This window comes from Phyllopteryx taeniolatus, chromosome 3 (assembly GCF_024500385.1).
Source record: "Phyllopteryx taeniolatus isolate TA_2022b chromosome 3, UOR_Ptae_1.2, whole genome shotgun sequence".
In the NCBI taxonomy this organism is placed as follows: Eukaryota; Metazoa; Chordata; class Actinopteri; order Syngnathiformes; family Syngnathidae; genus Phyllopteryx; species Phyllopteryx taeniolatus.
This window is the reverse complement of record NC_084504.1, coordinates 11,413,164-11,438,775: the sequence shown is the minus strand read 5'-3', so window position 1 is coordinate 11,438,775 and position 25,612 is coordinate 11,413,164. Positions and strand designations below refer to the sequence as shown.

Here is a 25,612-nt window from a genome sequence, read left to right as displayed (position 1 = left end):
GAAGTCTTTTAGCCATAGCCACATTAGCAATGGGTTTCACAGAAGTCCTTAGGTGATAGCTAGGTTAGGGCCGAAGAAGTCCTTTAGCATTAGCCACGTTAGCGATGGGGGTCTAAAAAGGTCCTTTGGCATTAGCCATATTAGCAAACAGGTCCGAAGTAGATCTTAAACTATGTGTGTGCTTTTAGGTCTAGTATCTTCTACCGGGCATGCCTGGACATCCCTCGAGGAAGCGAGCTCCTGGTGTGGTATAACGACTCGTATACTTCCTTCTTCGGAATTCCGCTGCAGTGCGTTGCCCAGGACGAAAACTGTGAGAGACTTTTTCTTTCTTCCAGAATGCAAGTATATTACCATGGCGCTAATGAGACTGAAATTGGTGATGGCCTTAGATAAAACATATGCAGAACATGGACATAGATGTCTGAAGAACATGGCCTTAGAACATAGATCGCCAAAATAGACTCTTGTAGAACCTGGATAGAACTTATGTAGAACAGGGACGTAGAACATCGACGTAAAACACAGATCTTAAACATAGACATGAGGTTATAAAGTTGCCGCTTTGTGTGTACAGTGAACGTCCCGGCGTCTGTGTCGGAGGTGATGTCTCGTCAGGAGTCCTTACAACAACAACAACAACAACAATCCTTTAGCAAGAGCGGCAAAGCGTCATCCGTGGCCTCGTCTTTGTCGTCGTCCGTGCGCTCCATGGTGTTTCCTCAGGCGGCGTGCAGCAAAAGTTTTTCCATGCTGGACAAGAGCGGAGCACCGTTCCCGTCATCTGAGTCATCCTTCGGTCAGCTGTCCTCCAAGAACCAAAGAGTCCTGGCCAGTCCCACGTCGACCAGCCAGCTCAGTAGCGAGTTCAGTGACTGGCATCTGTGGAAGTGTGGACAGTGCTTCAAGACATTCACGCAGAGAATCCTGCTACAGATGCACGTTTGTCCCCAGAACCCAGACAGGTCTGTAAACAATATCTAATCCCTGATAACAAGTGGACTGGACTGGAGTGCAGTGGAAAGGATGGGACTAGACTGGACTGGACCCGATTAGACTAAACTGGAGCCAACTAGAATAGAGTACAATAAACTGGACTAAATTAGACTGGACTAGTATAGACTGGAGTGGGTGAGACTTGACTGGACTACAATAGACTACAATAGATTGGCCAATTATAGAGTAAAATAGACTGGACTGGATGAGACTATACTAGAGATTGCTTTACTCAGGGAATCCTATTTCAGATACACGTTTGCCCACAGGACTTTACTTGTTCTGAAAACATCACTAACATAGTCACAAGTAGGGTCTGGACTGAACTTTACGCGACAGGAATGGACTGGTCTTGACTGGAATGGAATGCAATAAAATGGATGAGACTAGCCTGGACTCGATTAGACTAGACTGGACCAAACCATAATAGACTACAATAAACTGGGCTGAATAAAAACTAGACTAATATACATTAGGTAGAATAGATGAGACTGTTCAGGATGAGATTTGACTGAACTGGAAATGGAATGAACTACAATAGACTGGAGTAGTATAGACTAGTATAGTCTTAACTGGAGGACACTTGACAGGACTTGACTGAGCTAGACTAGACTGGACTACAATAGACTGGACTTGTATAGATTGTAATAGACTGGACTGGACTGCACAGGATTTGATGGGACAAGACTAGAATACTACACTTGACTGGACTGCAATAGGCTAGACTGGACAGGACGAGACTATACTGGACTAGAATAGACTTGAATAAACTGGGGTGGACCAGACTTGATTTGACGAGACTAAACTGGGCGAGACTAGACTAGACTGGATTATAATAGTTTTCAATAGACTAGGCTAGTATAGATTGGAATGGACTGGACTAGACTGCAAAAGTCTTGACTGAACTAGACTGGCATAGACTAAACTGGACAGAAGGATACCAGACTGGACTAATTTAAAAAGATTAGAATAGACTGGACAGGGCATGACTTGAATGGACTACAATAGAGTGGACCAGTGTAGATTAGAATAGATTGGACGGGACTGCACAAGATTTGACTGGACTAGACCAGATTAGATTACAGACTGAACTAGAGCAGACTGGACAGGACTAGAATCAGACAAGCAAACACCAAAGGCATGAAAAAGGTGACCAAAAAAAAGCATTGTAGGAGGGGTCTCAGGGGATCCCCTGGGCCGTCGCAGAGATTTTGTATTTTATTTTACCATAAATTAAGCAATCTGGAAGACTCTGAAGATTACAGACAACTACGACAATACATGAAAGCTGTAGGCACGTCGATCAGCCGGGCTGGCTTATCGAGGTGTTAATACCTATGCCCGGGAAGCCCAATAGAAGACGTTGTGTGAGGTCATGTGACTTTCTTGTGTCGTTTGATTGGCGAACTAGATTTAAACGTCAATAGTGCTTAAACTGGATTGGAGCAAACAGCGCCCGATTAGGAAATCGAAGTCGTAGTCTCGCGCAAGAAATTGTTGATAAATAAGCAATAACTGATAAATCAAAGTAGCCAGCGACATTTAGATCATTGTAATGGAGTCAAAGTACTGGATATAGAGTTTACAACGTGAATATGAACACATACTTTATTTGTGTAATACAAAGTGTTCGTAATGAGTCGCGACGACTTCATCACACAACACACACACACTTTTGAATGTGTGTGTGATCTATTGGAGAATTTTTGCTTATCTTCATATTGTGCAATGTGTGTGTGTGTGTGTGTGTGCGTGCATAAATCACGGCGGCGGCGGTGGAGAAATTGTGGTTGTCACGGTGTCGGGCGGGCGGGGCCACTGTCACTTGTTCAATAAATGAAAAAGAAATGAAAAAGTGTCTGCTGATGTGCAAAATGTCAATAACATTTTATCTACACTACTGGCGTCAACTACACCGACTCTTAATATAGTGCCAGGCGCCTTCATACTTCACACTGCAGGAAACAGAATTATTCTCTCCATTTTGTTCTAGAGTCATTCAAGTACAAAGCCCTACGATTATTAATCACAATTGTTCCTCATGTTCGTGAAAAACCTTTATTTTTATTGCACTACTTTTCAATAAACAATATGTAACAGTTTTCAGTGGAAAAATAATCTTTAAATAAGAATCAAATGATAGATAATAATAAAACAATATAGAGCCCAAAAAATTCTACTTTACCAAGGGCTAACCGAATAAATATGCTTTTACAAAGTGCAATCACGAATTACAACTTAATGGAAGCAAATACAGTTAATGCATAAAACGCAATTAAGAATAGGCTGTAAGCACCAAATTTTTATTTGAAAATCCCTGTCAATATAGTGAATTGTCAAGGACGGACGTCGCCGTTGTTCTGCTTGACCATTGCTCAGTCCTGCATGGTCACAAACTACGAAGAACTCGACAGTTGTGATTTCCAGAGCTCTCTATTTACTCCCAGCAAAAAGTTGGAAGTCAAAGCAGCTGCTACAACGATTGTTAATAGTGTCTTACCACACGCTGCCTCTCTGCCAACATGCTGACAGGGTCATGAATGCCACTTTAAGCTTTTATTTTGAAGTTTGCCATGAGCACGGTAATTAAGCCTTAATCATACGTTTGCCCCCTGGTAGCTTGGTGACTAGGTTGTGGGCACTGCTACAAATGAAGCGCTTTTCATATGCAGCAGTGCCCGTATTTTAAATGTAAAAAAAATTGCCGACAATCGGGCTCACTGAATTGTGGCAGCCAAAATCGTGACCACAATTAAAATTTGATTAATTGTGCAGCCGTAGCAGGAATTAGTCGAAGGTTTGGTCCAGGGTAATTCATTGCAGCCAAAAGAAGACCCTGTAAGGGGACTAGTACTTTTGGATTATATTCTATTAGTTCCAGGAACGACTAGTACCGAGATCTGCAAGATCCTGAAACTTTAGGTAGAAGTAGGAACTTTTGGAAGACGGCAGAAATTAGTGACTAAATTTAGGTCCAGGGTAATTCATTGCGGCCAAAAGAAGACCCGAACCTTTTGGTTCCAGGAACTACAAGTACAAAGTACTAAAAGATTCTGGATCCTTGGGTAGAACTATGAACCTTTGTAGGAGCATTGTGTGTTTGGAGTCCAGAGTAATTCATTGCATCCAAAAGACGCCCGTGCGAGAGGGTGGTACTTTTGGATAGGCTCCCTTTAGTCTACAAGTTCCTGGAACCTTAGGTGGAACTAGGACTTTTTGGAGGGCAGGAACTATTGTCAAAGTTTAGGTCGAGGGGGATTTTATCAGAGCAAAAGAAGACCCGAGATGGGGTTTAGTACTTTTGAGAGGTCCACTAACCTTTGCTGGATATACATGATTGGATCCTTTTAGTTCAGGAACTAGAAGTGGGACTACTAGCCAAGTCATGTGACCATGTGATCATGTTGCGCTTTCATCAATAGTGCAGATATGATGATGATGATGATGGGAGGAAGATGTAACAAACGTGTGCATAAGATTGATTGTGTATTGATGAAGTGTGAGTGCTGATTTATTATCTCTGCTCTCAAACACACCGACATGTCTTCGTAGCACACACACACACACACACACACACACACACACTTTGCATACATGATCACACGGTACAGTTCACACTTTGCAGACACACTTGTTTGAAATCCTAATTTCAAACCATAACCCTGATTTGAAACCTTAACCCTTGTTTAAAACCCTAAATTTGAAACTAACTGAACCTTAAAAGCTTAATTGAAAACCCTAATTGAAATTTAAAACCTTAATTTTAAACACTATCCAAGGGTTGAACCCTTAATTTAAACCGCTAACTCTGACTTTGAACCCTACTTCGAAACCTGAATCCTCGTTTAAAACCTGAAAATAGGCTTGAAACCCCAATTTGAAGCCCTAAGGCGGACTTGAAACCCTACTTTGAAAGCTAGACCGTTTCAAACACTCTGGCTTGAAATCCTAATTTTAAACCCTAATCCTGATTTGAAACACTAGTTTCAAACCCTACCAGTGGTTTGAAACCCAAATTTGAAATCCTAACCCTTGTTTAAACCTTTATCTAGGGTATAAACAAGTTTGAAACCTTAAACCTTTTTTACCTTGGTTTGAAAGCTTAATTTGAAACCCTAACCCTGACTTGAAACCCTACTTTGAAATCCTAACCCTTCGTTAAAACCCAAATTCTGTCTTAAAGCCCTAAGACTTATTTTCCATGTGTCAAACGTAAACGTGTGTGTGTGTGTGTGTGTGAGTGGAAACTCTCCATTCCCACATCAATCTTTCACTAAATGGTGTGTGCGTGTGTATGTATGTTTATGTGGTGTAAAAGTACGTGTCTTTCATCAGGTCATGTGTTCACAGTGAATGTTAGCATTATTAGTGCTCACGTTGTTGACAGATGCACTGAAACCTTTAACACACACACACACACACACACTGATGCACAGTAAACAATAAGCACACATTAATCTTGGTGCCGTGCTTGAATAAATAAATGAAAAAGTTCCTCCCATTGATTACTGGGAGTATTCACGATCAATGTTGGCCTCATAGAAAAGTGTAAATGAATAAATAATAAATAATACACACGCCAGCGCTTATACAACACGTGATAAATGAGCACTTCCACGCACACACACTTTGGTCTGGAAAACTGCAAGATATTCACTTTTTTGTAAATGTGCGTGTGTGTTTGTCACACATACATTTTCCATCATCACAAAATTTCAATATTAGTCAAAGACAACACAAAATGCAGTTTTTAAGTGAACGTTATTAAGGGAGAGAAAAAAATCCAAACGTACATGGCCCTGTGTGAAAACATGATTGCTGCCCCCCGTTAAAACATAACTGTGTCCTCACTTTCCTCACTGAAAGTCAGTGTTCATGATTCCACCATAAGAAAGAGACTGGGTGAAAATGGCCTGCAGGGCAGAGTTCCAAGACGAAAACCACTGCTGAGCAAAAAGAACATTAAGGCTCGTCTTAATTTTGCCAGAAGACATCTTGATGGTCCCCAAGACTTTTGGAGAAAATACTCTGTGGTCTGAGGAGACAAAAGTTGAACTTTTTGGAAGGTGTGTGTCCCATTACAACAGGCGTAAAAGTAACACCACATTGGAGAAAAAGAACATCATACCAAGAGTAAAATATGGTTGTGGTCGTGCGATGGTCTGGGGCTGTTGCGCTATTTCAGGACCTGGAAGAATTGCTGTGATCTGCAAGATCCTGAAACTTTAGGTAGAACTAGGAACTTTTGGAAGACCGTGTTTGGACGGCAGAAATGAGTGACTAAATTTAGGTCCAGGGTAATTCATTGCGGCCAAAAGAAGACCCGAACCTTTTGGTTCCAGGAACTACAAGTACAAAGTACTAAAAGATTCTGGATCCTTGGGTAGAACTATGAACCTTTGTAGGACCCTTGTGTGTTTGGAGTCCATCCAAAAGACCCGAAGTTTCTAACCCTGAAACCCTTGAAACCCCTAAACCTTGTTTAAAACACTAGCTGAGGCTTAAACCCTTAATTAGAAACCCAGACCCTTGTTTTAAACTGCAAACCCTAAAACCATAACCGGAGATCCCGACACTTAATTGAAACCCTACTTTGAAATCCTAACTCAGGCTTGAAACCTTATTTTGAAATCCTGACACTTTTTAAAACGCTAACACAGGCTTGAAACCCTAACCCTTGTTTTAAAACACAATTATTTGAAACTCTAACCCTGACTGGAAACCCTAACAGTCGATCGTAACCCTGAATTGACACCTTACTTTGAAAGCCTAACATTTGTGTAAACCACTAACCCATGCTTGAAAAGATCATTTGAAACCCTAAGTAGAGATCCAAACACTGACTTGAAACCCGAACACTTGTTTAAAACCCTAACCAATATTTGAAAGCCCAATCCTTACTTAAAGCTTTACACTTTGAAGCCCTTGTTGGAAACCGGAACCCTAATTTAAAGCCTTCCCCCAAAATTGCAATGCTCATTTTTCTTCTCCATTTGTCTCCCCTCATCGCGGCTGAAGACCGTACCAGTGCGGCCACTGCTCGCTGTCCTTCTCGCAGCCGTCGGAGTTGCGCAACCACGTGGTGACGCACTCGAGCGACCGGCCCTTCAAGTGCGGTTACTGCGGCCGAGCATTTGCCGGCGCCACCACGCTCAACAACCACATACGCACGCACACTGGCGAGAAGCCCTTCAAGTAAGTAACCGTGAGTACGCACGCAACGCACACGCATGCACACACTGCACTCACGCACTGTGCGACTTCCTCTCTTTGGTTCTCCATACAAAATATTCACAGTGCTTATCTTAAAGCCTTATTCCAAAATAGATGACCGTTAACCTTTTTGAAAACTTAATCCTGATTTAAAACTCACTTGAAACCCTAATCCTAAATTAAAACCCTAATTTTAAACCGCAATCCTGAATTAAAATCCTCATTTGAAACCCTAACTCTAAATTGAAACCCTCATCCTGATTTAAAACCCTTATTTGAAACCCTAGTGCTCATTTAAAACCCTACCCCTATCTTGAAACATGAACCCTGTTTTAAAGCCCTACATTGAAACCCTCACACTGACACGAAACCCTACTTTGTAACTCTAACCCTAGCTTCAAACCATAATTTGAAACCCTAATCTTGACTTGGAACTGTAGACTTGCTTGAAACCCTAACTTCAAATCCAAACCTACACTGGAAATCCGAACCCCTGCTTGAAACACTACTTTGAGACCCTAACCCTGGCTTCAAACTCGAATTTCAAACCATAACCCTGGTTTAAAACCCTAACCCAGACCTCAAACCATAACATCCGAGCTTCAAACCCTAACTTGAGTATCCCTGTCTTAAAACACAAATTTGAAACGCTAACCCTAACATGAAAACTAAACCTATGCTTGAATCCCTAACCTTGGTTTGAAACCTTAACGCTTGAGGGGAAAAAAAAAAAAAAAGTTTGAAACTGACATGCAACACTAACCTTAACTTCAAACCCTACTTTGAAACCCTAATTTGAAGCTCTAACTCTGGCTTCAAACCGTGATTTGAAACCGTAACCCTGGTTTAAAAGTAATTTGAAATCATAACTCTGACCTGAGACCGTACTCCAAACCATGACTCAGAACCATAACCCCGTTTTAAAACCCTAATTTAACCCAAATCTAAGCTTCAATCACTATCCCTGCTTTAAAAACCTTTAAAACCCTATCACTGGCTTGAACTCCTAACCCTGAAATTGAGCCCATTTTGAAACACGAACCCTAGCTTTCGAACCCTCATTGGCAACTCTCACACAAACTTGAAAGCCTTGTTTAAAACCCTAGCCCAGCCTGGACCCCCTAATTTAAAAGCCCAAACCTATCTGACGTGGATACGCGATCGACGTGGTCAGCGATCTTTTTGTCCCGGGTGCTCGTTAGTAGCCGCCGCACGCTCGTCACGTCAAATTGAAGGTAGCAGCGTGTTAATGGGTCCCGTTAGCGTCGTCGCTCATGGATCCCATTCGGCGGCAGCTCGGACGCAATTAGGGAGGACGGTGTTGAGGTCACATCAAGCTTCGTGCCATTAACAACCAGCGTGTGTGTGTGTGTGAGAGATCCGGCCGATGAAAGCGTTGTCATGTCATCGTGTCTTTGAGTGGACATGACAACGACTTTGATGGCGATCATTCGGAACAACGAGCACGCCGAGGTCCTCGTGCTCTACCCAATCCAATGAAATAATAAAAAAAAAAAAACTAATTTCTCAAAATAAATGAGAAAATTTCTAAAACAAGTAAAATACATTAAATGGAATTAACTCTATCAAATACATTAAATACAAACAAATAAAACAATCAGGGCCCAACCAATATGGATTTTTTTAGGCCAATTCCGATATTTGCAGAATAAAATTACGATAAACAATTCATCGGCTGATTCATTTAAAACAAATATGATGAATAAAATAAAAACATTTTTGGTTGCTTAACGCTTACAACAATAAAGATATGAATCACAGGCAGAACATTTGACTGTTTTACAATACTTTGTCCTTTAGTATTTCCAGAGAGAAAAATCGGCAAAAATCGGCATTTTTTTTTTTGGGGGGGTGGGGGGGGGAGTTTGTCTGAATGTCATTATTTTGGTCTAATGTGTTAATGTTTAAAAAATATATTTGGGGGGGGGGGGGGGGGGAGAAATCTGCCCCCCAAAAAATCAGCTGATTTCTGCCGATGTGAAGCGGGCTCATATCGGCCGATTAAAGCCAATTAATCGGCCAAGCCGTCCATATAATAGTTAAATAAATGTATTATATAGCACAAATTAAATGGATAAAAAAATACATAGACATATTTAAATACTAAAATAAAGAAATGAAATAAATCCATTTAATAGAATTAATTACATTGATAAAATAAATTGAAGTAAAAACAAAAATATAACGGTGTAAAAGAAATACATGTAATAGTAAAATTGAAGTAGATAAAATGTATTCAAACATTTTAAAAATGCAAAAATAACTAAAAACCTAAAAAGTAGAATAAACTAAATTGATCAAATAAAAAAATACAAAAAAGACTCAATGAGTAAAATTTTATGCATTGAATGCTATTAATTAAATATATAAGATGAATGAATGAATAAAATAATGTAAATCTCTGAAATGAAATAGAATGAAATTACATAAATTTATTAAATTCAAGGCGCCACGGTGTGCAACTGGTTAGCACATCTGCCTCACAATTCTGGGGACGGCACGGTAGGACTGGTTAGAGCGTCTGCCTCACAGCTCTGAGGACGGGGGTTCAATCCCCGGCCCCGCTTGTGTGGAGTTTGCATGTTCTCCCTGTGTCTGTGCGGGTTTTCTGCGGGAACTCCAGTTTCCTCCCACATCCCAAAAACATGCGTGGTGGGTTGATTAAAAACTCTAAATTGCCCGTAGGTGTGAATGGTTGTTTGTTTATATGTGCCCTGTGATTGGCTGGCGACCAGTTCATGATGTACCCCGCCTCTCGCCCGAAGATAGCAGGGTTAGGCTCCAGCAATGCTTGCGAACCCAGTGAGGATAAGCGGTACAGAAAATGGATGCATGGATCAAGTAGACCCTGAACTGGTTGCCAGCCAATCGCAGAGATGGATGGATATTAAATTCATTCGTTTCGCTTATCCTCACTCGGGTCGCGGGTGTGCTGGAGCCTATCCCAGCTAAAAAATGGAATGGGTAGAATAAAATATTTGAATACGTGAATCAGTATAACGAAGCCAATAAATTAAATTGATAAACAAATTTAATTGATGACTACAAAATAAAAAGGAAATAATTATACATAAACATTTTAAAGAAATGATAAACATTAAAAAATTATTACAATAAGTTTAATACATACATGAAATATAATATATTCAATCAAGAAAATAAAACAAAATGAGCAACTACAGTTAACAAATACCCAAAAATAAATGGATATAATCAAAATAAATACATTAAATAGAATAAATTAAATCAATAGAATATTTAAAAGTATGACCAAATTCAATACAAAATAAACACGTTATAGTAACAAAATACACAAATAAAATAAATAAAATTGAAGGAACAACATCAAATAAAAATAAAAGAAATAAGAGGCAAGTTTCTTTCCCAATGTTGATAACAGTCTTCATTAAGTCATTATTTATCACATATTTTATTACGTGTTATTTTATCATGATGTTTTCTTTTGCGCCAAGTTACGTTATTTTTATTAGTCGGTGTAAAATCAAAACCTTTCCATCCATCTAACATATGACTTGTTTCACGAATCAATAACACACACCCGTCAGAATTAAAAGGCTTCCATTTGGGTGTAACACTGTGTGTGTGCGTGTGTGTGTGAGAGAGAGATGGGAATTCCCTTCAGCAGCTGGCTTGATAGATTATTGATGAGTGTGTTTGTGTGTGTGTGAGTGAGAAGATCACAGCAGCATTCCAGCTGACTGCTCCGTTGACCTCACACACACTTTGTACTGTCAATTTGTATTACCCTTGACAACACACTCATCACATACGCGCGTGTGTGTGCGCGCGCGCACGCACGTGTATTTCAGGGGTGTGAATTCCATAGTTACAATACGACATCATTGCAATATCATCATGATACACTACCGGTAATTTAATTTCGTGATAATTGTACTGTACACACTGGAAGAAAAGCACGTATGATACGTAACCATATGCAACACGTTACATAGGGAACTGAAGACGAGAACACTTATTACAACATTTCTTTTTTATTATGAGCGTTTTAAGCCTGGGTTAGGGATTTAAAAAAAGGGTAAGGTTTTGAAATTAGGGTCTCAAGCCAGGGTTAAGATTTCAGAGAAAGGTTTCAAGTCTGGCTTTGGCTTTTTAATCTAGGGTCAGGGTTTTAAATGTGGGTTCATGTTTTAAACAAAGGGTGTTTCAAATTAGGATTTCAAGTCTGGGTTAGAGTTTTAAATTAGGGTTTTATGCTCAGCGAAGTGTGTTTAACAACGGTTAGGATTTCAAAGTAAGGTTTCAAGAGAGGGTTTGGGGTTTCAAGCCAGGTTTAGGGTTTCAAATTAGGAGTTGGTGTTTCCTATTTGGGTTTCAAACAAAGTTGGTGCTTCAAAATAGAATTTCAGTCAGGGTCAGGGTTCAAACAAAGGACAGGATTTGAAATCACGGTTTTAAACAAGGGTTAGGTAATCGAATTAGGTTTTCAAGCCAGGGTAAGGGGTTTCAAATTAGGGTTCCAAGATAGGCTTTTAGTGTATTGAACAAGGGTTAGGATTTCAAAGTAGGGGTTTAGGTTTTAAAGTAGGGTGTCAAGTTAGCCTTAAGTGTGTTAAACTAGAGTGTTGTTTTCAAAGTAGGGTTTCAAGTAGGGTTGGAACGACAAACCGATGCAACCGGATAGCCGTTGGAAAAGGTGAGCGATACGCCGCAGATTGTAAACATGCCTACAGTACGGCAAAGGTTGGTACATCTCGGCAATTTCCTTGGGCTGTAACTCAGCAAACTAATGCTTCTTCTCGAGTCCTCGCGGTCCACGTCTACGTTCGTGGTGGTACTGTGCGACCTAAAAAGACATTTCTGAGGGGACACACAGCCAGGTATATCCCGAAGCTGCCACAACAATCGGCAGTTGAACTAAGCTAGTCATCACGACTTAAAAGTTCAAAAAGTCAGTCAGCGCTCAGCAAAAACAAACAAAAACAAAAAACAGCGCATGTGTGCAGTGGAGATCCTAGCTTGAATGGCACGTTGTTTTTCAATCAGTTTCATGTGTTGAAAAGGGGTTAGGATTTCAAAATACGGTTACCAAATTTCTCCGGAAATTCAAATTTGGGTTAGGGTTTCAAGCCAGAGTCAGGATTTCAAGCCTCTGTTAGGGATTTTAATAAGGGTTTGACTCCTGGTTTGGGGTTTTAAACAAGGGTTAGTGTTTTAGTGCTTGTGTTTAACAATTTCGGTAACTAACGGTCCTCTTGTTTTTTTGTTTTGATTTTTTATTTTTTTTTGTTTAGGTGCGAGCGTTGCGATCGCAGTTTCACTCAGGCCACACAGCTGAGCCGTCACCAGAGATTACCGAACGAATGTAAACCCAACAGCGAAGGATCAGCGGGAGGGGAGTCTATAGAGGTGGACTAGAACACAACATAACAGAACCCGAACCCCACCACCATGCTCCCAACATGGCGGATGAACCACAAACGTGCTTTCTTCATGTTCTCCCTTTGGCCTCCATAGTCCTTCCTGGCTTTTCTACCGCTGCTCACATCCAACGAGACAAAATTCGTTTACCACTCATGGAACTGACTTACAGCAAACTACTACCAAAGTTCTGCACCAGTTCTTCCAAAGCTGAATTTCAACCAACGTTCCACCAGGGTTCAACCGATGTTCTACTGAAGTGCTACCAGTTTATCCAAAGCTCTTCTGAAGTTCTTCCAATATTCTAACACATTTCTACCAACGTTCTACCAGGGTTTTACCAAAGGTATACAAAACCACTACCAAAGTTCGACCAACATTCTGCTAATGTTGTACCAAAGCGATACCAAAGTTCTACCATCATTCAACCAAATTCCTACCTTACTTACATTACTTTCTACCTAATGCTCTACCGAGGTTCTACCAATGATGTACCAAAGCTCTTCCAAATTACTACCACTAATTTAAGTTCCACTGCTTCCAAAGTCCTATAAAAATCTACTAAAGTTCCACTGAAGTTCTACTAATGTTGTACAAAAATTCTACTGAGGTTCCACAAATTCTAATAGTGTTCGAAAAAAATTCTACCTAAGTTGTACCAGTGTTATACCAATGTTCTACTAATGTTATGCCAAAGTTCCACTGGTGTTCTACCAAACTTCCTCCAAAGTTAAAAAACTCATTCTGCCAAAGTTCTTTCAAAATTGTGCCAGAATTCTACTGGTTATATCAAAGGTCTAACAGTTTCACTGAAGTTCCAATGATCTTCTAATGAAGTTCTTCCGAAGTTTTAAAAAATTTCTCCAGAGTTCAACTGATGTTTTACTAAAGTTCAACCCAAGTTCTACTAAAGTACCACAAAATCGCTTCCAAATCGCCACCAAAGTTCTACCAATGTTGTACAAAAGTTTTAATTAAGTTCTACCAATGTTATACTAAAGTTCCTCTGATGGTTCTACAAAATTTCTTAAAAAATTTAACCAATGTTTTAATAAAGTCCAACTTAGTTCTACCAAAGTTCTTCTGAAATTGTATCAAAATACCACTGGTTATACCAAAGGTCTACTGATCTACTGAACAAAAATTCTCCCGAAATTCAACTGCTGTTTTACCAATGTTCCACTTAAGTCCTACCAATGTTATACCAAATTTCTCCAAAAATTCAACCAATGTTTTACCAAAGTCTACCTAAGTTCTACTAAGGTTTCACCAAAGTTCTATCGGAATGATACTTGTTATACCAAAGATCAACCCAAGTGCTATCAAAGTTCCACTGAGCTACTGAACTTCTTCCAAAGTTCTACAAAAATTCTCCCAAAATTTCACTGATGTTTTACCAAAGTCTACCTAAGTTTTACTATGGTTACACCAAAGTTCTATCGGAATGATACCACCTCCCACACACAACAGACCCATACAACACTCGAATCCCATGTGTCATTGTACAAGTAATGCTTTACTTTCCTCATCTTGTTTACAGCTAGTGCTTTGTCTTTTGTCTTCTTTTCTTATATTATTTAGTTACCTTTTTACTGTCTCTCCTTTGTTTGTTTTTCTGTCACTCCCCTTTAAAAACTTTGTTCTGAACGACTGTAATTCTCCTACGATTGGCTGGCAACCAGTTCAGGGTGTACCCCGCCTCCTGCCCGATGACAGCTGGGAGAGCCTCCAGCACTCCCGCAACCCTTGTGAGGATAACGGGCTCGGAAAATGGGTGGATGGATGGACTGTAATTCTCAATAAATAGCCATCAGAATACAAATAAACCACAGTGGCAGCTTAAAAAGTCCACAGTGACAGTAAAACTGTTCCGGCATAAAAGGGATACAGAGCTTCCTTTCTACTTGACCTAACATAGGAAAAAAAAACAAAAAAAAAACAACAACAACAAAAAGTTGTTATACCAAAGATCAACCCAAGTTCTATCAAAGTTCTACTGAGCTACTGAACATCTTCCCAAGTTCTACTAAAATTCTCCCGAAATTCAACGGATATTTTACCAAAGCTCCGCAAAAGTCCTACTAATGTTATACGTAATTTTCCCTGAAACTCAACTGATGAGTTCTCCTGAAGTTTGCTAATGTTCTACCAAAGTTCTTCTAAAATGTTAAAATTTAACTGGTCTTTTAACAAAGTTCTACTTAAGTTCACTGATGTTCTACCAAACCTTTTCCAATGTTTTACAAAAATTCTCCCAAAATTCTCCTGATGTTTTACCAAAGGTTTCCCTAATTTCTACTTAAGTTCCAATGTTCTTCCAAAGGTTCACTGCAGTCCTTCCAAAGCTGCAAGTTCTACCAAAGTTCTATAAAAAGTTCCACAAGTTCTACCAAAATTCTTCCAAAGTGCTACAATATAATTCCTGACCTTCTACAAATGTCCTGATGAGCTACAAAAAAGTTGGTTCTACTAATGTTCCATTGAAGTTCTACAGATGTACTAACATTCCACTGACGTTTTACCAAAGTTCTCATGAGGTTCTGAGGTCTCGAGGGGAGCAACCTGAAGGAGAAGACATCTTAAAAGAGGATCCCTCTTGTGGCAAGGAGGTTCACTGCAGCTATGACTTGTTTCATACTTTTCCCCTCAACCAGACGACAGAAGGTTTGACACCTCACAGCAAACCAAAGATTGTTGGACTTTATCTTGGATATTTTGCAGACAAAGAAAAGAAAAACAACATGAAAAAAGGGAGGCGGAGACCAAAATAAACACGTCACTGACGTCATGGACAAAGAAATAAAAAGAATATTTATCTTGGCGGCACTTTGACTTATGTTATTTAACTTTTTTTGCATTTTCACGTGACCAAAGACGCTCGTCATCAATGTTTTTTTTCGTGTGTTTATATATTTTTTTTTTTACCCCAAAGAAGCAAATGCACACTCGACACACCAAAGTTTTGGACCATTGTGTCACTTTGACATCACGGACACTTTCATGTTTGTTTAGGTTTAGTTTTTTATTTTTATCAATCAGCCAATCACTTCCTGTTTCAGAGCCGAACTCATTGAATGAACAATAAAGTTTGAACTCTAAGGCGGAAGCAGGGTACACATGTACAGATAAAAGGAGCGATTTTGAGTCAGATTACCCCATTTCGATCAAAGTTGGCAAAGACCCGATTATCGCACGTCTCGAAAGATAGGGTTAGGGAGGTGTGTTAAGAGTGATTTTTACTCGCCAATCTGATCGGAAATAGTAAAGGTGGTACAAACATACTGATAATCGGACCAATTTTAGGTAAGACTCCCCGACCAATTATCGTGTTTCTCAAAAAATGATCCTGAGCAATTACCGTGGTGTGGGGTGACATAATGTTTAAATGGGTTAACAAGCAAGCCGAAAATCAAGCCCATTTTGAGCATTTTCCCTCCCTTGCCGTCAAAGACAGCAAACAAAAAAGTGTACGCGTATACCCCGCTTAAATGTGTTGAACTGAACAGGAAGTGGCTGCTATTTGCTGACAAAGATGACTTTGTGTAAGAAAAAACGAACGTCAAACAAATGCTGATGCTTTTTGTCTCACTCATGTTTGCATGATTTTAAAAATAAAAAAGTGAGACCTGAAGAAAACAAAGTCCAAATAAGAGTCCATTTTGTCAACTCACAAATGTTAATCCTTTCTTTTTGTGTGCTAATACAAGCTTTCTGACGTTGCTGTGTGAAAATGCACAAAGGATACAGAACGACAGCACATTTGACAACCACTGTACCTGAAATCACTCCGATTTAGTGGGGCGGTTCTGTCTCATGGAAATGCAGTGTATGGCTTTCGGAACCATGATGACCGGGGTCGAAGCTACGAAGCGAGGGCTATTCAGTGTTGCCAACGTAGCCACCTGCTAATACTTAGTGACAGCTTGTAAAGCAAAGGTCATTTAATATTTGATTGTATTTTCTCTGCTGGAGGCGCAGCACTTCATCACCAAGCTGCCCAATTTACACTTTGTCAATTATTGTCGTGCATGCAGCGGCCACAAATACCCCTCTGCGCCACCACGTCGACAACTTATTCGAACATTTGAGTATGTGCCGCTTATCAGAAGCTTATGCTGGTAACGCACAGTGCAGCTCAGCTTACCTTTTGGCTTTGGCTTGATGGTGCTTCCATGTAGTCGCTTGGAAATGGTGGTTCTTCACCCAGTCTAGCTGCCGAGTAATGGGTGAAGAAACTCGGTGAAGGGCGTGATTATGTAAATTAGCCAAATTACGATGTCACAATTGGACGCATTTTCATAAATATTCAGATAGAAAATTGACTTGGTTGTTTAATTTCAGATGGGAGGCCAGACACATACCTCCTTGTATGCAAACATCGTCCCATTTATTGATAATTAAATTCTGAAAATCAAGAACGGAAAGTTAGGTTTTACTAGAAAATGTCTTTGGCAAGGCCGTAGCGCCTTCTGTCACGTGACACCAAAACCCGTATAAATAAATGAAAGACCTTGTGATTATTAACATGGTACTTTCAAGTTAAAAAGCTGTCAGGATTAACCTAGCCTAGCATAAGGTGGCTAGCACTTCCCTGAGTGCAACACATTTCCTGCTCTGATCTAACCTGCCTGTGCATCGACTGGCCGTCAGCTGGCGCCAGCCATGGCGTCGCCGATCTGCCGGTTGAGCTCGGCGATGATGCGGTCATCGTGTCCATAGACGCCAGTCCGGAGAAGCGTGTCACGCTCCTCCAAAAGGCGGCTCAGGTGCTCCTCGGTGTTATGGTTCAAACTGGGGGCCGGGGCTGAGGTCGCCGGGCCTATATCCCCCTGCTGCTTCAACCTTGTAGGGAGAAATAGTTAACAATTATGAAAGATATTGTGGGAATGATGTGGGATCCAAGCAGGAATGTTTGTGGGGAAGAGGCAGGAAAGTTGTGGAATATTGGGGAGACGTAGGAAGGAAATGGGAGGTAGGTTGTGGTACAGTACAGAGTAATGAAAGTCGTAAAGTTTGAAAGTAATGAGCGATGGAAGGGAAAGTGTTAAGAAAGTTATAGGGGAAAAAAAGACATTTGATGAAGAGAGAAGGGAATGTAGTAGGCCCAAGGTGGGAAATTGCGCGGAATATTGGGGACTAATTGGATGGCGTGAGGAGAAAAAGAATATTCTAGAGACATTGGAGGGAGAGAGGGACGACTGTAATAGGACCAAGCCGGGAGAAATTGGAGTGAGGCAGGAAAGTTGTGCAAATATTTAGAAATGCAGAAAGGCATGGAATATTGAGGAGACCTTGGATGGTCAGAGGCAGGAATGCAGTTGGGAATACTGGGGAGACATTGGATGTGCAGAGGCGGGAATGCAGTACGACCAAAGCGTAAAGTTGTGGGAATGCTGTCTTGAGGAGACATTAGCACATTGGGGCTGATTTTGAGGTGGTCACCTGTTGAGTTGATTCATGATGTCTCCCAGTTCCTGTCGCTCTTGTCGGACCGCCTCCTTTTCCTCGGTGGCCGCGGAGCGCAGTCTCATGGCGTCCATCTCCGCCTGCTGCTTCTTCAGAAGCATCATGGCATTCTCCTGGTCATGCAACACGCACGCGACAACAGTGAGGGGTTCATGGACTCATCAGTAACATATCGTCCAATCAAATGACGAATTTGCTCCGGTATGAGATTACAATGTTTAATTCTCTTTGTTTTATGTGTCTTCCATAGTTGTTTGAGGTGTTGTCCCTGCGTGCTTGCCGTACTGTTTCTGGGGCCCTGAAGGATGAATATAAAGTGCGCTATAGTTTCCACACACAAATCTTGTCCATATTTTACAGGAGACTAAAAAACACTGCTTAAATAAAAGACACTTAGCTTATAGTTTGCCAAACTGCGCAGAAATAGAGGCTGACAAGGGAGTGGATTTTGACTTACGCTCCCTCCCACTGCCACAGAGATTGATCCCATTCCCTCCCAATCCCCAGCCAAAATTTTACAGAATCCCTCCCCATTTTTTTTTTACGAGAATCGATGGGAGTGGAAACCTACCGTTATGGTTTCCAAGCCCGCCAGCTCCTGAGGACTTATTTTCACGTGACTAATAGTAAGATTCGCTCCAACGGGACCTGGTAGGAATCCCGGAAAAAATGTCAGCCTCTACGCGGAAGTACCAATACTAAGAATATGTGGAATCGTGTCATTTTTGACAGCGAGGCATCACAATACTACAACCCCAATTCCAATGAAGTTGGAACATTGTGTTAAACATAAATAAAAACAGAATACAATAATTTGCAAATCATGCTCAACCTATATTTAATTGAATACACTACAAAGACAAGATATTTAATGTTCAAACTGATAAACTTTATTGTTTTTAGCAAATAAACATTAACTTAGAATTGTATGGCTGTAACATGTTCCAAAAAAGCTGGGACAGGGTCATGTTTACTACTGTGTTACATCACCTTTTACTTTTAACAACATTCAATAAACGTTTGGGAACTGAGGACACTAATTGTTGAAGCTTTGTAGGTGGAATTCTTTCCCATTCTTGCTTGATGTACAGCTTCAGCTGTACAACAGTCCGGGGTCTCCGTTGTCGTATTTTACGCTTCATAATGCGCCACACATTTTCAATGGGAGACAGGTCTGGACTGCAGCCAGGCCAGTCGAGTACCCGCACTCTTTTACTATGAAGCCACGCTGTTGTAACACGTACAGAATGTGGTTTGGCATTGTCTTGCTGAAATAAGCAGGGGCGTCCATCAAAAAGACCTTGCTTGGATGGCAGCATATGTTTCTCCAAAACCTGTATGTACCTTTCAGCATTAATGGTGCCTTCACAGATGTGTAGGTTACCCATGCCATTGGCACTAACACAGCCCCATACCGTCACAGATGCTGGCTTTTGAACTTTGCGTCTATAACAGTCCGGATGGTTCTTTTCCTTTTTGCCCCAGAGGACACGACGTCCACAATTTCCAAAAACAATTGGACTCGTCGGACCACAGAACACTTTTCCACTTTGCATCAGTCCATCTAAGATGAGCTCAAGCTCAGAGAAGCCGGCGGCGTCTCTGGATGTTGTTGATAAATGGCTTTTGCTTTGCATAGTAGAGTTTCAAGTTGCACTTACAGATGTATCGCCGAACTGTATTCACTGACATTGGTTTTCTGAAGTGTTCCTGAGCCAATGTGGTGATATCCTTTACACATTGATGTCGGTTTTTGATGCAGTGCCGCCTGAGGGATCGGAGGTCATGTTGGTTTTCGGCCTTGCCGCTTACATGCAGTGATTTCTCCAGATTCTCTGAACCTTTTGATGATATTATGGACCGTAGAGGATGAAATCCCTAAATTCCTTGCAATTGTACGTTGAGGAACATTGTCCTTAAACTGTTCGACTATTTTCTCACGCACTTGTTCACAAAGAGGTGAACCTCGCCCCATCTTTGCTTGTGAATGACTGAGCAATTCAGGGAAGCTCCTTTTATAGCCAATCATGGCACCCACCTGTTTCCAATTAGCCTGTTCACCTGTGGGATGTTCCAAACAGGTGCTTGATAAGCATTCCTCAACTTTCTCAGTCTTTTTTGCCACCTGTCCCAGCTTTTTTGGAACCTGTTGAAGCCATAAAATTCTAAGTGAATGATTATTTGCTAAAAACAATCAAGTTTATCAGTTTGAATATTGAATATCTTGTCTTTGTAGTGTATTCATTTAAATATAGGTTGAACATGATTTGCAAATCATTGTATTCTGTTTTTATTTATGTTTAACACAACGTCCCATACACCCAGCGAGCCCCACTGCCGCCATCGCCCCCACCTTCCCCGGAGAGCATGGGGGCCTCAGCCACCAACAGTGCCCAACGAAGGAGCCAGCCGCCACTCCAAAAAAAAAAAAGTCATTGCCTGCCAAAGCAAGCCTATGCTAACTTCCATCAGCCTGACTGCGTTGAGCATTATATGTTAGCTTCAGCTAAGTATATGGTTTAATTCAATATTTTGGTGCTGAAATATACAGTTTGATTCTCTTTTGTTTTATGTGTCAGTTTTCCAGTAAAGTTCAACTGGGAGTAACAAAAACAGCTTGAAAAAAGCGCATTTTGCTTTTAATTTGAGAATTTAGAACTGTTTGAGCTATCCCTCAAAGTGATGAGTCTCAGCGAGAAAGTGAGAAAAGGCACGACGCAATACTTAAAATGGGTCTTTTAATAAGTATAGATTGTGTGTGATTCACTTATTTTTTTAATATGGTTTCTCTACATTGCAGCTTTTCATCCATTGCGAGTGAGTCTGGAACGTATCCCCCACCATAAACGTGAATTTCACTATACACTTTTTTTTTTTTCAGGAAACCGTGAGAAAAATGCAGCAGGAACTGAGGAATTCTCACGGCGGCCGACAAGTCGGGAGAGAAAGAGAAAAAACAAGCGTCTGTAAGTCGTATTTCTGTCGTCCTACTCGCTCGGCGTTCGGCGAGCCACTCGTTAATCACGAAGCAAAAACAAAAAAGCTCTGCCCTCCTTTAATGCCGACGTGCGCCGTAAATTCAAAGTGAACGTTTTAATAAAGCAATCAAAGCCTCATAAGTCTGACCTCACACTTTAAGTGGGTTTCAATAGTCAGACTTTTCTTTACCAAACAAATTTTGTGGCACACAGGGATGTGGGATAAAGGCAGGAATGCTATGGGCGGAAAAAGGTGAGAAATCCTGCGGCACATCGGAGGGTGCAAAAAAAAAAAAGTGTAAGGACAGATGATGGAGATGAGCAAAAATGCAGAGGAAAAGAAGTAACATTGTGAGAATGTACTGGAAATGAGGTGCAAAGCTGTGGCGAGACATTGAAGGGAAAGACCAGTGGTGCCTTGAGATGAGAGTTTATTCCATTCTGTGATCATGCTCATAACACAAAACTCATATTTCAAATCATCTTTCGCCAATGAAATGAATGGAATTGTCATTAACATTCACTGCCAGCCCTTCCAGTTAGCATGGATATTTGGATTCTAATTCCGTCAATGGCAGCGAATTAGTTTTAATCAGTTCCAGCCTCCCCCTAATCTGCGAAAAACGAGTTTATTCAAGTTAATTAGCGACTTTGTTCTTCTACTCTTTTTTAGCTTGCAGTAAACAAGTAGCTCAATGCATGCACCACACCACACTGCCCCTAAGAGGGCAAGCCACACAAAGCAGGAACAGTCATTGACTGGATAAAAACTCAAGGCTTTTGAAATTCCCGACTGCGACATGAAATCAGACTAAAGTTTTCCTGTTTTAGGTCAAATAGAATTATCAAAATTATATATATTTGCTAGAGGCCAGATTAATGAGAGGATTTCTTTAGATAAATATAATAGAAAATACAGTCATGGCTAAAAGCATTGGCACGTTTTTAGCCATGATCATTTAATTTTCTTTCATTTTTTATTTATATTATTTTAAGATGTTATTATTTTACTTGGGCGGCATGGTTAGCAGATCTGCCTCACAGTTCTGAGGACTGGGGTTCAAATCCCGGCCTCGCCTGTGTGGAGTTTGCATGTTCTCCCCGTGCCTGCGTGGGTTTTCTCCAGGTACTCTGGTGTCTTCCCACATCCCCAAAACATGCATGGTAGGTGAATTGAAGACTAAATTGCCCATAGGTGGGAATGTGTGTTCGAATGGTTGCTTGTCTATATGTGCCCTGCGATTGGCTGGCGACCAGTTCAGGGTGTACCCCGCCTCTCGCCCAGAGTTAGCGGGGATAGGCTCCAGCACGCTCGCGACCCTAGTGAGGTTAAGCAGGATGGAAAATGGATCGATGGATTATTTTACTTGGTACCAATTTATTTTATGGTTGTATTTTGAATTGAGTTTTGGTAGTTCAATAAATACAAAGTTTTGAAATAAATGAATAATCATGTTTATTAATCATGATTTCAGTATCAATCAAAATAATTGTGATTATTTTTTCCATAATCGCCCAGCCCTAGTGTAGCGTCCCCTCCCCCCTTCACACTTCGCAGGCGCGCGAAGCAAACTTCACATCTTATAGCCAATAGCACTTAAAAAATAAATTGAAGAATTTACAAATAATCAATATGAACGGTATCAGCAGTGTTAGGCAGATCTCACTCGGGATGATCGGTATCCGAATTGGCAGCAAAAAATAACCCTGATCGGAGCACTCCTAGTATAAATGTGTTGCTCCACTTAAAGGGTTTTAACGCTGTGACATTGATGCAAGTTTCGTTCGCTATATGCGGAGCATCACGTGACCAATGCGGAAAACCGGATAGCTGTCTCCCCGTGTATGCTATGCTAACGAGCATAACTAGGATTTATGACTTGCTTGATTGAAGCCGAACATCCGAAGATTTTGTTTTCTTTATGGCTGGTGTCTACGGACAAAAGTTAAATACGCACACGGCTGGGCGATATGGCTGAAAATATATCACAATCTAAGTATTTCATATCAGTCGATATTGATTATTATTATTATTTTTTTTGCCTATTAAAAAAAATGACCCAGAGAAAAAAGGGTGAATTTAGATCATTTTATTTCAAAATGTAATCTTTAACCTTTTAAAAAGAGGAAAACACAACTATTATCCCAGATATTTTTTTCTTTTCAATTATCCATTTGATATCTCAAGATCAGTGCCGTACTGGAGGACACTAGATCACTGCAGGACTTTTTATAATTTTTTTGGTTTTAATTATTAGTATTTTAATATCTGTGATTATAAGTGTACACCTTTAGGGGGCAGGTGGGGGTGAGTACTGCGACGGGAGCGAAGGAAAAGTGAGTCTAAAGACGCAATTTCTGTTTAAAAAAAGGGCGAGTGAGTTTGATGACGTAACCAATTTTGCTTAGCTGGACCGTGACAGGTCGAGAGGGTCGATCTCAATTCTCTTCCCTCCTATCTATCTATACATATATATAAGGCTTTACACGATCAGGATTTTTGGGGCCGATCACCGATCAGCAACTTTAAAAAAATGATCCGATCACAAGATGGAGCAATGTGTCCATTTACATGACTTTTTCATTTATTGTATATACTTGTGTACTGTATACTGTATCCATCCATCCATCCATCCATTTTCTGTACAGCTTATCCTCACTAAGGTTGCGGGTGCGCTGGAGCCCATCCCAGCTCAAAATTATTTTCTAGCATTTTAGACAAAAGTGAAAACATTAATGACCTCTAGGGGGCATTCAAGGATTGGCCACTGACATAAGTTTAGTTCAAAGCAACATTACAACATGACAAAAATAATGGGTGCTAACTTACTGTAATTAAATTACTTTATTTTGCAATTTAATTACTTTAATAAATACTGTTAATGACATGCTTACTCCAACTTTCTCACTGTCCCGGATATATGGACGGATGTTGTCAAGAGTTTTGAGTCCGTTTGGCTTTTCCTGTTCAAATAAACATCGAGTAATTTTTTTTGTTTTATGTTTAGTTTGACAGTAAACCTCAACTTTAAGTGGCTATAAACAGATTAAAGCCTCTTTTTGAAGATTTGTTCACTATCAGTCAAACCGCTGCTTGTTGTGAAGGTAAGTTGAATTAATTTCACTAATACCATACACACTCAGATCTAAACGTTTTGCTAAAAAAAGATTGAATGACGGCTCGCATCTTAAAAACTCGTAAACCGGGTGACTCATATCAAGGTACAACTGTAGCGGGAATGGAGAGACATTGAAGAGAAAGTGGGAGATACGTTGGGACACTGTTGGGGACAGTTTCAATGGACGGATGCGAGAATGTTAAAGGGAAAGTGGCAGGAAATTTGTGGTATACATGGGAGACATAGGAGGGACAGAGGCGGGACAGAAGCCGGTTTGTCACCAGGCGGTGGGAAAAAAATGTCTTCTGTAGGCTGTCGCCGTTCCAGCCGACGGTGGATGGGAAAAATGGAGATAGGCAGGATCAGCGCACGGAGAAAAACATGCTTCACGTGCACGCGTGTTGACACAAGCTGCTCCCCGAGGAGCGGCTGGCCGTCTGGATTAGCGAGCGTCTTCGGGCTAATTGCTGGAATAACAAACGTTCCCGAGACGCGGTGCCAAGGACAAGACGAGGTCATGTCCTCCAACAAGAGAAAAGCTCCAAAAACTCATCGAGTCATTCATCTCCCACCAGCTCCCCACCACTAATTCCCATTCTCGGACGCTGAGGTCAAACCCAGTGGCGGGCCATGCATTTGGTGCCTGGGCCTTCAGCGAGGCTTGCATCAAAACCTAATCCACCTGCTTAGCAACGCCACTGAATCATTTTGAATCATATCGTTCTAGATGAACCAATATCGTCCTTGAATCGAATCGCAACCATGAATCGTGATAGGAATCAAACCATTGTTTAAATGAATTGTTACATCCCTACACACCAGAGATGCTGGTTATTAAACGTATTAATGATGCAATATCGCAACAGGTGTGTTTTGCTAGACAAGGTTGGCTGTAACAAGTTTTGCTTTGACCAACCAATCACAATAAAAATACTGACGTCATTGAGGGCCAGTGGTCTGGCCCTGTGAGGATGAGGTCGCTATATGCAGAACGTCACGTGACCAATCCCAGAAGACAGGTTTGGGAACTTTCTGTGTATTTTGTGCTAACTATGGTTTGATGAGAGTCACTGATGGTGTAGTGGTACACTCGCCTGACTTTGGTGCGGGCAGCGTGGGTTCAGTTCCCACTCAGTGACGGTGTGAATGTGAGTGCGAATGGTTGTCCGTGTCTATATGTGCCCTGCGACTGACTGGCGACCAGTTCAGGGTGTAGTCCGCCTTTCGCCCGAAGTCAGCTGGGATAGGCTCCAGCGTCCCGTGACCCTAACCAGGATAAGCGGTGTTGAAAATGGATGGATGGTTTGATGACACGATGGTTTGAAACCAAACTTACAAAAATGAAGTTTTCTCTATGCCAGATGACTTAAATACATGTACAAACCTCAATTCCAATGAAGTTGGGACAAGTGATGCAAT

The 25,612-nt window shown here is 40.9% G+C and overlaps 2 protein-coding genes across 12 annotated transcripts in view; one reads left to right on the top strand and one right to left on the bottom strand.

The window, feature by feature from the left end:
- prdm6 (PR domain containing 6) overlaps positions 1-12,642 on the top strand; it is a 40,240-nt gene extending 27,598 nt beyond the window's left edge. The window contains exons 7-10 of the mRNA XM_061769097.1: positions 189-313; positions 578-965; positions 7,015-7,191; positions 12,504-12,642. Of these exons, the coding sequence (XP_061625081.1) occupies positions 189-313; positions 578-965; positions 7,015-7,191; positions 12,504-12,627 (814 nt within the window). The 3' untranslated portion in view covers positions 12,628-12,642. The remainder of the gene's footprint in view (positions 1-188; positions 314-577; positions 966-7,014; positions 7,192-12,503) is intronic.
- Positions 746-25,612, bottom strand: part of cep120 (centrosomal protein 120) — a 64,302-nt gene continuing 39,435 nt past the window's right edge. For 3 of the 11 annotated variants that reach the window (XM_061769036.1, XM_061769038.1, XM_061769037.1), the window contains 2 exons: positions 18,073-18,209; positions 9,632-17,472 (listed from right to left, as the gene is read on the bottom strand). In XM_061769036.1, the coding sequence (XP_061625020.1) occupies positions 17,277-17,472; positions 18,073-18,209 (333 nt within the window). In that variant the 3' untranslated portion in view covers positions 9,632-17,276. Of the gene's footprint in view, positions 883-9,627; positions 17,473-18,072; positions 18,210-25,612 lie in introns of those variants that run through there. The other 8 variants (XR_009787918.1, XR_009787919.1, XR_009787917.1 and 5 more) reach the window with 8 other exon arrangements.